Source organism: Crassostrea angulata, chromosome 2, assembly GCF_025612915.1.
Source record: "Crassostrea angulata isolate pt1a10 chromosome 2, ASM2561291v2, whole genome shotgun sequence".
In the NCBI taxonomy this organism is placed as follows: Eukaryota; Metazoa; Mollusca; class Bivalvia; order Ostreida; family Ostreidae; genus Magallana; species Magallana angulata.
This window is the reverse complement of record NC_069112.1, coordinates 16,499,068-16,512,685: the sequence shown is the minus strand read 5'-3', so window position 1 is coordinate 16,512,685 and position 13,618 is coordinate 16,499,068. Positions and strand designations below refer to the sequence as shown.

The 13,618-nt window shown below is 30.4% G+C and overlaps 1 protein-coding gene and 1 long non-coding RNA gene across 2 annotated transcripts; both read right to left on the bottom strand.

Annotated features, from left to right (window-relative positions):
• Positions 1–701: 701 nt before the first annotated feature.
• LOC128172260 (shematrin-like protein 2) lies at positions 702–2,241 on the bottom strand. The gene is made up of 3 exons (XM_052838061.1): positions 2,104–2,241; positions 1,600–1,894; positions 702–818 (listed from the first exon to the last, which is right to left on the bottom strand). Exons 2-3 carry the CDS (start codon positions 1,883–1,885, stop codon positions 718–720), a joined length of 387 nt encoding a protein of 128 aa, XP_052694021.1. The 5' UTR covers positions 1,886–1,894; positions 2,104–2,241; the 3' UTR covers positions 702–717.
• Positions 2,242–7,381: 5,140 nt separating this feature from the next.
• On the bottom strand, positions 7,382–9,849 carry LOC128172264 (uncharacterized). The gene is made up of 4 exons (XR_008242225.1): positions 9,782–9,849; positions 8,514–8,602; positions 7,834–8,015; positions 7,382–7,475 (listed from the first exon to the last, which is right to left on the bottom strand). It is a non-coding gene; the product is annotated as an uncharacterized LOC128172264 (long non-coding RNA).
• Between the last annotated feature and the right edge of the window lie 3,769 nt (positions 9,850–13,618).

The window sequence follows — 13,618 nt, the reverse complement described above, 5'->3', positions numbered from 1 at the left end:
ATTGAAATCTGACGTCTTAAGAACTATATAATTATAAGGGCGAACTCTCTTATGTATGAATATATCATACCACATACATCGAATATATTTATATTCAAATTAGTTTCTCAGAATGCCAGTTCCATTGTTACCAGTAAAAAAAAAATCAGAACCACATGACACTAAATCAAAGTAAAAAAAATTCTGTTTGTTTACATAATTATGCAATTTCTGAATGCGTTTAAATGACTTGTAAACGGATTGTTGATGACCTGTATTGCATAAAACTTTCCGTTTGATAAAATTTTGCATATTTTTTTTATATTTTATTTGTCGTAATCAAAAATTAAAACGTGCATTTTGAGTCACTGTGTCACTTTAAACCTTTTTTGAGCTCACAAACCTTTTGATTGTATTGTGCAGCATCCGACAATTTAAAGCAGCAAAACACAACGCATTGAATACTGTTTAAAATTATTTATTTTCATGATAAAGCATAAACATGAATTCGATATGTTACGTATATTTCAGGTTGCATGTGCTTTTTTCTGCAATAAAACATAAATCATGTTTAGAGTTATGAAGTGAATTATAAAGACAGACAGAGAGAAAAAATAGGTTAATAGATGAATGCATGGATCAATAGATAGATAGATAGATAGATAGATAGATAGATAGATAGATAGATAGATAGATAAATCATTTTTAAAAATATCCCTTACCTATGATAACTCGAGCTTAATAAGAATGGCGTTGATAACCCTGATAACGGGGATATAAACTGTTGTGTCTGCTGTAACTTTGGTATGGTGAGCGATATCCACCAAGGCCCATATAACCTTATACAGGGAAAAGAGAAAACTTTGAAAATTAAATTGCAGTAAGACAAACGCAAACATATCTTTAAAAGTCTTGCAAATTCGTTAGCATCTTAAACCTTATACAAGAAAAAAAAATAAAATTAAATTGCAGTAAGACAAACGCAAACATATCTTAAAAATTCTTGAAAATTAGTTAGTTTATGCATCTTAAAATCAAGATTAGGTAAGTGATTTCAGGAATATATTGTTTTTAATTTTAGAACCATTATGATGTCATAATTAACTTGATAAATCTTTTCCCCAGTTTTATACAACTTCAATGGAATTATGTAGAAAATGAAATAGTTTCTTGACATTTTTTAATCAAATCATGGGAAAAGTAGCCCCCATGCCTATATTTAATTTGACATCATTTTAAAGGGGGTCAGGAGCTTGTTTGATGCCTATTTTCTAAAAGAGTATATGCATTCTAAATATATTTTATTAGTTTTATATATACATGTACAAAACTCCGATTTGTTACTTATTTCCTTCTTATTACATTCAAAACAAGATTTAAGCTCCGGTACACCCTATCAAATATAGTTCTTAATATAAAGCATCAATAAAAAACCTTATATCTGGAATTTTAAAAACCAGTAGGCCCATTTCATATACTAGATTTGACCTAAATGAAGATTACTACTTTTCATACTGATTTTATTATTAATTAGTTCATATTACAGAAACAAAGTTGTTCATTTTTATGTACTAAAGTACTAAAACAACATCTTATTTTGAGATTTTACTGTGAACTAACCGCTGTTCATTCCTGAAAGACTGTTCATCCCTATGTAGCCATTGTCCATTCCATTGTAACCGCTGCCTATTCCATTATAACCATTATTCATTCCATAGTAACCATTATTCATTCCATAGTAACCATTATTCATTCCATAGTAACCACCATTCATTCCATTGTAACCATTACTCATTCCGTGGTAGCGATAAGGGTTACTATACATTTGTCCCTGACCCATTAAATAGGACTGCCCTGACGCGATTGCCAAGCAACAAGCAGCAACAACTATAGCCGGGGTCTTCATATTCGTCAACTTTAAAATGAATCAATGAATGATAAGACAACAAAATCGAACTAAATTATTAAAAAAACAATTTTAGTTATACTCTCTATTTCTCTCCTTCTATTTCTCTCTCTCTTTCTCTCTCTCTCTCTCTCTCTCTCTCTCTCTCTCTCTCTCTTAAAAATGGGACATTAAGTATTTTTCTATAATTAAAAAGTGAAAAAAAAAGAAATACTTACAGAGTACACAAAGTAGTACTAACAATTTGTTTAACGAGTTGTGGTTGATTCGCCCAAACAGTCTAATGGAAATTATTTGATTTATTCCCCTTTATATAGGAATCGAATGTGATTTGTCAGTAGAGTACTGACTATGAAACAGTTTATCTCAATTACTTAACTTTTGTCCGGATTTTGACCTTTAATTATGATGAAGCAACTGGTATTGGAAGGTTTTAACCTTTTTAATTCATTATATTGCGCACACTTCTTTTGTTTGTTTTTATTATTTGTGGGTTTGTTCAATACATCTGTTTTCATCCTACAATTTCAACATCAAGCAAAATAAATGAATACAATATTTAACAAAAGCATTATTATTTTTTGTTTCCATTCATATTAAAATGTATAAAAGTTGCTAGGGTGCATGCAATTATCTATTATAGCATAAATTGCCCAATAGTGTTAAAAGTAATTTTAATAAATATATAGATTTTTATGTATAGTCAGACATTATTGTTTATTAAGGTCAGTTTTTCTGCATTAGTAAAAACACGTTTATGGCTAGTGTTTTAAAAAATCGGCGAAGGTTTAAAGGAAGGTAGGGACAGTGTGTCAGTAATAATATGTGAAGGTTTTTTGTCGTATTCAAATTTATTGGTGTCAGTGACTAGTTAACAAAGGGATACATGGCGTGTCATGAATATGTGTGAAGGACGAATTAAACTGCGAATTTCTATACCATTGGTGATCAGTGGAGAATAGCCAAGAATGTTTAGCCCATTGATGGCCCAATATAGACGTTTGCCAGCGAACAAGTGTAATCAAAATACGCGTATCTGACATTTTTATATCATTGATGATCGCACCAGTAGAGAACAATTCCGGATGTTCAATCCAAGGAAAGCCCAATAAAGGTGTTCAGTTGTCAAGCAGTGTTATCAGAAAGCGATTATCAGACCTTTTTAAAACGGAATAAATAGTGAGTTTTTTTTTATCCTAGTGTTTAGAATTCGGAAAAGTAGTATTTATACAAACAATATATAGGTTGTTTAGCTAAAAACTACAAAATGGACTTCTTTGATAAAACGGGAGTCGCATACGGGCATTTCATATTTTAAAAATGTGCTAAAAGTCTTTTGCTTTTTTAAGTATTTGCTCATTATTACATTCCTCTAAAACATTCTTATATAACTGAATGTTTTTTTTTTGAGTAATTCTTGAAAAATATCTGAGTTTAGAACACATCTTATTAGGACGTGCATATGCTTACCTTTTATTTATTCTAGACATTTAATCTTTTAGCCCATTTTTACTTGAGATAAAACAGATATTTGGTTTGAAACATAGTTTTTTGTTGTTGTTCTATTGAACTCCAAAGTGTATGTGTCATCATATTAACGAAGAATTACTGGATATGTACTTCAATCAGCACTACTGATCAGGTTTGATATATTAAAAAATAAAGACCAAATACACCTTAAAAACAGCGATGTACTTTTAAACAAAATTAAAAGATAAACAATTTGGCATATTTTGAATAAATTTTTGTTCAACATTCTATATGTCAGATTAAAGTTATCATCCGAAAAAAACTATGTAAAAAAAAAATATATATATGGAAAGGATTAACACGAAATCTATTTTTTTGTAATGTCACCGTTACTCTTAGGTCTTAAAAACAACGTTTGGCTTGTTTAAATGGTCATAGGAAATAATCGTTTTTGCCCACCAGCAGGTTAATATTATTATATAAGGAGATCTGTTTGCAAATGTAATATATGTGTTGTATCAATACCCCCCAAAAATGTGATCTATATAGGTGATAAGTTCATGTTAACGATTTTCAGCGGATGTTTTACTCAAAAGTTACAATTAGGTTTTCCAATGACGTTAAAGAGTATCTAAATTTGTTCCTGCGATGCATTAGTTTATTTGATTAATAAGTTATATATCATATCATGAAACTTGCTTATTCTATGTTTGTTACGTTTAAGGCTTTTTGATTCGATAATTTTAATTTCTTAAATTCATATTCACCTGCCCATGGCCTTCCAGATGTATAAAAAAAAATGAACATATAAAATGTAAATGATACATTATCATTATTACTTCAAACTTAAGAATACCCATTGATATTGGAAAGTATGGTTTGTGTTTGAGATTGATTTACTTCTTTATTTTTAGAAACTGCAAAAGTACAAATTTAGTAGAACTCAAACTGTGTATTACCACATGTGTTTCTGGATAGCTAATGTTTTGACTGTACTTACATTGTCTCTGATGGTCTGAACATTATAATTCAAAGCTTTTCAAAAGTTATGTAACATTTTTTTGATCGATATTAAAAGGTAACAGTGAATTTTTTAAATTAAAGACATATGAACATGTAGAGAATAAACTAATTTTTATCCTGTTTTTAACTTGCAGACGCAACGTTTCGAGATGTGATCAAATTACTTTTACGATGATATATGGAAGAGGTGCGTGTGTGAAAATTTTTCAACATGGGTTAATTAGAAAAAAAGAACAAATTAAAGTTCGCTTATTAAATATTAAGATAGGTATTATGTCCAACGTCATCTTTTTTTTAAATAGTGGTGATATTGGTTCACAGAACAATCTTACGGTTCTGAGGAAAATCAGATTACACTCTGTAATTTTTTAAGCATCAAGAAAGGACATATACTGGACATTTAATTATATGGTTTATTTACTTAATCGCTTATCCACATTATCATATGTAATATGGGCTTAAAATGGCGCATTAAAATGAACATCATCATTTTACTGTAATTATTTCTTTTCTTTGTACAGATATATATGTGATGTTTTGACATAATGTACATTTTGATTTAACTGCCCACATTTTAGAAATTTGACATCGTTAAACTTATTTATTTTAACGACAAAGCAATCGTTTGGAAAAGCATAATGCTCCTGTAAATTCCAATGATAAACCGTGGTTTTAACTCCAAATGTAAGAAAGCAAAGAAGGATTGCATTTAGCGAAGCGTATGTACGGCAATCAATATACAGAAAACATGGCCACCTTAAAGTTTACAAGTAAACACTATAAAACAGTTTTGGACGAACCCTTAACAAAATACAGAACAGACTTATCAAATAAATTGCAGAATCTACGTACGTCGAATACTTGAAAATATTGAATCACTCTTAATACTTGAAATAAGACAAATACATGCTTTGCAGATATTGATGCACTGTATGATTTTTTAAGGATGTGAATCAAGAAAAACTCTAAATCATGAGATTTTATTAATGATCTATTTAATACTGTGAATGAATTACTTAATAGCCCTATCCCTAGAGACGAGATTGTCAATTCAATTAATAGTTAAAAAAAAAAACAACAAGGCCCCTGGCTAGGATTATGAACGAACATATTAAAACTACAATGTTTAATTTTTTTACCACTGTATGAAAACTTGTTTATTTTCTTCTTTGTTTGATACTAGTATTGTCCCTGAGGAATGGTTAATAGGCATTATTTTACCAATATATAAGATGAAGGGTGATCCATTTAATCCAGAAAATTATAAACCAATCACTTAATTAATTTCCTTATGGAAAGTATTTACTAATATTTTAGGTACACGGTGACGCATTAAACATTTTGCAGATGATATTTCACTTATTAAAGAAATTCAGACGGAATTAAGGAAAGGGTTTTCCACACTTGACAATATTTTGTTTCTGCAGTTTTTAACTCATACACAGATCAACAGTAAAAAGAATTTATTCTATGCATTTATAGATTTTGAACAAGCTTTTGATACATTATGCTCTGGCACAAACTTCTTAAAAGTCGATTAATGATAAATGTTTTACATGCAAAAAAAATGAACAATAGTATAAAATAAAAAAAAAAATATGTATTAATGGTTTTTCATCTGAATTTTTTACTTGTAATGGCTGTGTACGAAAAGGAGAAAAATTATCTCCATTATTGTTTTCCTTGTGCATTAATGATCTAGAAGATTATTTGTTAGATAACAACGTAGCTTTTCTGTTTACAATTACTGAGAGAATTTAAAAGGAATTTTTTTAAATTTAAAAATGTTTATCCTGTTTTATGCAGACGACACTGTTATTTTAGCTGAGTCTGCAAATGATTTAAAGTGTGCCCTTATAGAATTTTATTGATACTGTGATACGTGGAAACTTTAGGTGAATATCAGAAAAACAAAAATTCTTGTATTTTTTAAAGGTCGTCAACCCAAATATAGTTATTCCAAAATAGTTTACATATTTAATTAGTTAAGGAATTTAATGATCTTGGTGTAATTCATGAACAGATTAATTTTTCGGAAAAAAAAATAACAAAAATCAATAAAACAAACAAACAAACAAACAAACAAACAAAAAAGGCTATGTGAGCAAGCACAGAAATCCATGTAGGGAGTTATACGGAAGATAAGAACTTTTAATTTACATATTGATTGTCAATTCGATTAATTTGACAAAATTCTTGTACCAGTTCTGTTGTATGCATGTGAAGGTTGGGGTTATAAAGATACTGAGATTATTGAACGTCTTCGTTTAAAAGTTTTGAAACAGATACTTAATCTGGAACGTTGTACACCTAGTTACATGGTATATGGTAAAACTGGACGATTTCCTCTGTATATAACTATTTTTAGTAGAATGATTTAATTACTAAGTCAGTTTTAGATACATATGACTGTTCTTCTCCTAACACATTAATTTTATGAAATCATGTCTTTAATTAATTATATTACATGACGATGATTGTATTTCTTTATTTCCAAAAATAATCATACTGTTTGTTCACCCCACTGACTTTCTTGAACATTTCAACTTTATTGTATATATGTAAATATGTTTGATCTTCTTTATGTTCCTCTTTTACCATTATATGGTGTTGAGTGAAATATAAACTAAACTGAACTTACTCTGATTATTAAAGTTAAATTACATATACCCCTTCTACCAATATTTCATTATAATAAGTTTAATTTTGTCTAATTTATACAATTATGGAATTATTGTTCTTTTTCCATTTTACAGAGTCCTCATTTTAATTATACACGTATGTTGAGATGTTTAACTCTCAATTTTCACTACATTTGTAGGTCTTTTTTTAATGTTATCTATTTATTTACTTTTTCTTGACATATAAGGCAAGGTTAATCTTGCTAAATTTACTCACAATACTCAAAGAAAGATTCCTTATTCCTTAATTACTTTCAGGTCGGTTGAAAGCTACCTAAGGATTTTTTGTGTATAACATAACTCAAAACAATAAAAAGAAATAAAGAACAATTTGAATTAACGTTTATTCGATGAATTGAAAATAAAAAACGTTATTTGAAGCGTATCCGTCTCTTCTGTTCATTGTGTTTGGATATCTGAAAAAAAAAAAAAACGAACAGTGTAACCTGAAAATCAATGCACTTAATGTAGAAAAAATCCATTCGAGTAATATGTAATGGAATCGAGTAATCGAAAATAAATTTGTCAATTTTTCTTTAGTAGTATATAATATATGACATAATTAAGGCATGTTTGTAAAAAGTTAACATTCTATAGACATGTTTATGGGTCAATGTTTACCAAATCATAAGAAGCATTACATTGAAGCAAGAAGAACACAACCCGACCCCTTCTATAATAGTAATTATTTTATGTCAAAGTTCGTCTCCACTAGATTAATTTTCATTATAGAAAAATTGTTAACGAAGATGCATTGAACTGTGAATGAAATACCACGTGATACGGCTCTCAATATCCCCCTCTCCTGTACCGACTCCCAAAGTTGTAGTAGCTGTTGTAGTTGTTGCCATACGGGTAGCCGCCATAGTGGTAGTTGCCGTAACTTGGATAACCGTTGTAATATTGGGATTGGTAGTAATTTTGATGCCCGTATGGATACCCATAGTTGTATGATCCTATTAACATATATCATAAACAAATCATTAAAAAAAATAAACAAACTAAAAGGAATCAAGCGCCCCCACCCCCAAGCCTGCCCCCCCCCCCCAAAAAAAAACAAAAAAACAAAAAACAAAAAACAAAAAAACAAATCAAACAAAAAAAACAAAAAAAAAACAAAAACAAAAAACAGAACAATACAAAAACAAAATGAAAAACAGAAAAAAAAATAATATATACAAATATAAAACATAAAAATAAAACAAAGATGTAAACAAGATATCTAAATTAAGATTATACGCGTTATCTGCAGCGTTACTAATGATTAAAGTTCTATTAAACGAGAGCATAATGGTGGGAAAATACAATTTATATACATCGATGTGTTTATACAAATATACAAAAAATCAACATCAGTTACATTTGGGTAAATTGATCAACATTTCTCTATGGTTTATTACTCTTCTCTTTTAAGGGTTGTTTTCATTTTTAATTTGAATTAGTTTGAGAGTTACCGTAGTGACTACCAGGATATCCACCATAGTGTGGTATACCACAGACAGCGCTCAGACAAAGGGCGGCAAGGATAACCAGTACCTTCATGCTGAGAAATAAATGACATTTATACGAAACCTGACAAATCGTTATATGCGTGATGTACTGTAAATGTAAAGTGTGAAGTACTCTTTTGAGCTTATCAGTAATGGACAAGTGTCTAATTAAAGAGACTTCATATCCCTCCAATTCTTATTTTCGTGTATCTTTGATTTACATACATTTAACGATCTCCCTTCCTCAGCTTTGTCCGATAACTCTAAATCATATTGATTTTTTTTTGTACCATAAATCGCATTCATCCATAGACAAATTGTTTAGTGTTTAACTATATCAAACCTTAAAATCTCCTCGAGGTCGCATTGAAGGTCAACAGGCAATACTTCAAACGATTTTAGAATCAACACGATTTCGACACATTGGTTGCAAATTAATATAACCTAATTGTAGTATTTAAGTTCCCGATTTTTAAAAAGATTTATTATATTGTATATATGAAAGAAGGCGTCTAAAATAGCTCTCTTTTTTCTCTTACTTATCAGTGCCATTCATTTACATATAACGTATATTGTACTTATGAAGTATAAACGCTAAAATGTTTATATTCTTATATTTAGAGCTACTGAGTATGATTCCCTCTATTACTTAAAAAAAAATAATAGCTAATTATAGCTATATGGAAACAGACATACTGAAATCCACACCCCCGATTGCTCGAAATCTACAGCGACTTTTGAAAAATCGTCGACTGAAACTGACAAGAAACTGGCAGAACTGAACGTTTACGTAATGGTTAAAACCTATAGTAACCCCCAAAAATCACGGACTGCAGAAAATAATCATAATGATGTTAGACTAAAATTCCAATAAGAGACATTATGGCAGTTTCTTTGAGCTAACAAACTGATGTATAAAACATAAATTTAGTGAATTTTACTTAATTTTTTTTTACAATAAATTTATTAATTTTTTTAACGATTGATGTAAAATTAAATCCTGTATAATAAAATCTTTTTTTAATGATTCATGCGGGTGAAGGTAATGATAATTGCAGAAGAAAACCCACATATCCTGCTAGCGCCTCTTAAGTATTTTTTCTGCAAACCTGCCACCTTCATATCCAGTATAAGTCTTTAACGAATGCATTTGATTGCATATAGATACAGTTTAATTTAAAAAATAATAAAATGTATGCAATAATAAAAAAGTAATAAAAAGCATTACTTACCTTACTTTAAGCTCTGAATCAACCTAAAGATATTCAAAAACGATTAAAGAAGAATGGTGTAAAACCAGTGAAGTATCTCCTATATATAGGGCCATAAACTGCTTTATCATTGATGAACAAGGGACCTTGTGAATTGTGAATGATTTAACTTACACCTGATCAAAAACCTTAATTTGTTATCATCAATCGTTGGTAGCTTCTTGATGTTTGGTCATTAGTAACGTAACTTTATCAGGAGTACGTAAGTATTTTACATAAGTAGAAAAACGGTATTAAAAATCATGAGGTCCATGGGCCATATCGCTCACCTTCAAAGAATTGGCTGTAACTCTTAACAAAGCATCTTAATCATTTTATAGTTTATTTGTGTCAACAATTAAGAATTAACGTCCTCCGAAACATTAGAGTAATGCAGTTCTTTACGAGATTTTTTAAAAATATGTTTACACCTACATACCTTTTCGGATTTTTAGCCGCTACTAATACCTATCATAAGTTTGGAAAGGGTAACAACTTATACAAAATGTCACACCATATGTCTACATTAAGCTTAATTTATCCTTGCGGCCCTTCATGATTCCAGAGACCGTAGTTTAAAAAAAAAAAGAATTATATGACCTTTGGAACCAACTCTCCTACCTATGTGTTAACTTCTTGGCTATCTAGACAAGACAAAAATACTGGCTATCAATGACACACGGAACCTAGCGCTGGTCGCTCACTACACGGTCGTTTGAGATACAGATGGAATACAGTTAAACGACAATTTGAAAGATTCGTAACGATAACTTTTCATTTATATACATATAAATAGGACACACATTGCAATTACTCTCAAATTAAATATCGCCTTTTTTTCATTTCGATGAAATCGCCCTGTCACGTGAATTTCTAGACCAATCAAATATAATAGAATAATCATATTGGGGCATACTATTAAATGCTGCTGCATCTCTGTTTCTTCTAGGCGGCATGTTCTCTCCCTTTCAACCATGTCTACTGAAGAGCGTCGGAAATTGGCCATATATTTACTACCTCTGATTCGCACGAGCATTCGTACCATGGAACGCAAGATTGCACGTCCAATCGCATTGGCGCACGTTTAATCGTCCGATCACCTGGTCTTTCGCGCGATCCTATCGCATTATCTTTCAACAGTCGCTTTCATTGTACAACAGTCGCATATACATGCAAATTGTTTTGTAAGATTGAATGCGTTTACATCGCACAACGTTAGCTTAAATCGTGCGAATTTCGTACGAACACTTTTTCAAATGCGGTTATTTCGGCAACAGCTTACGATTCATATCTTTTTTTCGGTCGCACGAATATTCAGTCTCTTCTGCTCGTACGCCATTTGTGAAAGGGGCTTTTTATAGGGTATATATACTAGTGGCAAAGAATGGCATATTACTGATAAGTCGTGCAATAATAGTAAAACGTTGCAAGATAACATTAGACATGTTGAGCAACAGACTCATGGTCGCACAAAGTGCGCATTAACAATCGCGATTCATCTTACCACCTTTAAAAATCGTGCATCGCTATTATGAGTACACAAAACGTTGCAACACGTTCGTACTAATGTTCATGCGTTGCTCTGCGTCTGATTAGTGTGTATGTCAACGTTTTTTAGGAGACTTGATTCGAGCACTAAAACACATGCAACGAATGCCAGAACTTGTACAACATATGTAAGAGCTCGTGCAACGTATGAAAGAGCTCGTGCAACGTATGAAAGAGCTCGTACAACGTATGAGAGAGCTCGAGCAAATCTATAAAAAAAAACCGGTCGCAAAGTGTTGTACAGTGCTCGTGCGCCAATTGTGAAAGGGGCTCAACATATATTTGCCCATAGTGAAGGATATAGATATACAAATATCACCAGGAATTTCACAATATTGGAGCTCCATCTTCAATCTGGACGTTGTTACTATAATAAGATCGCAACAAAGTGATTGTGTTATTGATCATAAAAGGCTATGTATAATTGCAATGTATATTTTCTTTAACCTTTCCATTTTGTGTTTCATTAATTATCCAAATTCCTATACTACGTTTAAACATATTTCTGTACCAACCCTCTGATTACAACAGGAATATTAACTGTTAACTCTTTTGAAAATGAAATATAGTTTTGAACTAAAGAAATACAAAACCCAACCTTTTAATTGACATTTTTGAAATTAAATATTCCCGTCTGAATTCACTCAATAATTTTTTAAATCCCTGACCATTTTTGATTGAAATAAGACAAAAAGTGAATGTTGATGATACTCAAATTATACCAAAAGTATTCAACTAAGTATATTGACCTTATTCTGCTTGCATAAAATGATTTTCTTTGATCAAAAAATTGAGATATGATGTCTTTTATCTTTACTATTTTTATCATAATACTGCCAAAAAATTTTCAGAGAAAAACAAAATAAGTTAAAACCCTAATTTTGTTTTAGCTTAATTCCATATTAAAGTTAAAGTATCAAATGCTATTTCCATTATAGATTATTTCATTAGTACATTTTGCTTGGCGTACAAAATTTACTCATAGAATTGAACTTATATATATAACAATATAACAATCTGAATTTGAGAACGCAAACCCTGGGAAAACAAAGTCCTTATTTTCTTATCATTTTTTTCTCAATTACTAGAAAACACAATACATCGTCTATTAGGAATTGAGAGCAACATTTTAAAGCTGCATAAAGTAAAATTACAATATAGACATGTGTCCAAAAAAAAAAAAATTATTCCAAAATGTTTTCTGTCAAATATTAATGCACACATTTGGGGATTTCTTTAAATAAATGTTCCTATCTGTAGAGTGCAAAAATTTAAAATAAAATAAAATAAGCGGACATTACTTTGTTGAAAAGTTGTTGAGGGTTTGTAATCAGCTGCAATCAGACTGTGAATGACATTTGGCTTTGATACTTTCATTTTCGAATTACATTGCTTGTTAAAGGGAAATGGTCACAGTTTTAGTCACATCCTATTTTGAATATTTTGTTTACATTGTTTGAAAACGTATTGAGATGTTATGTATTGTATAACAATGATATTTGAGAGGCAGTCGGAAAGTCAAAAGCAAGATACAAGACTCAAAATCCCTTGTCATGTAAACAAGGCTCGTGTCCTGTTTATAATTATGCATTCGTTGAATTAACCAGTAAAAAATCTTTTTCAAACTGAATTCTTAGTTTTGTTATTCATTTAAGCATATAAAAACAGTTCCTTTCCCACGTTTAACACATTCATTTTAGGTATAAAACTGGAATTTTAATGCCAACACAAGTTTTGTTTACATAGCAAAGAATTGTAAACTCTGTTTCTCTATGATATTTTTTTAACCCTTTGAAAACAATGATAACACTGAAAATTCATTATTACAAACAGTGTCCGACCTTCTGCCATAATTGCTTCCTCACCACCTCCCGTACTTTGCAATAAGGCTGCACTCTTAATCAAAAAGTTATAGCAGTTGAAACGTCTTCATACCAACTTCATCTGAGATTTACTCACATTGGTAAAAGCAAAACTTATCACATAATTTGGTATACTAGCTTTCTTCTATAATAATTCAACAAATATTAAACTTTCAGTGTTTTAGCGTATTTTCAAAGCGTTGTTTATTTTTTCTGTTACAGTGTTTACGTGTTAATGACCCCTGGATGTCATGGTTAAACAAATGCGTAGATCTACCATAATATCAGAAGGCGAATTTAAAAATTTGAATACATTCCCTTTAAAAAAGAAAGTCTTTACCAAGATGCTGCATTGTGCAAAATTTTTCTGAAATTAACCTAGCATTTCTGAAAAAAAGATGGAGATGTA

Bases quoted from the DNA above. Each gene is read 5' to 3' on its own strand.
- LOC128172260 (XM_052838061.1), bottom strand. From the start codon at position 1,885: ATGAAGACCCCGGCTATAGTTGTTGCTGCTTGTTGCTTGGCAATCGCG. The intron at 819-1,599 runs GTTAGTTCACAG...TCCCTGTATAAG, and splicing joins TCTTTCAGGAATGAACAGCG to GTTATATGGGCCTTGGTGGA.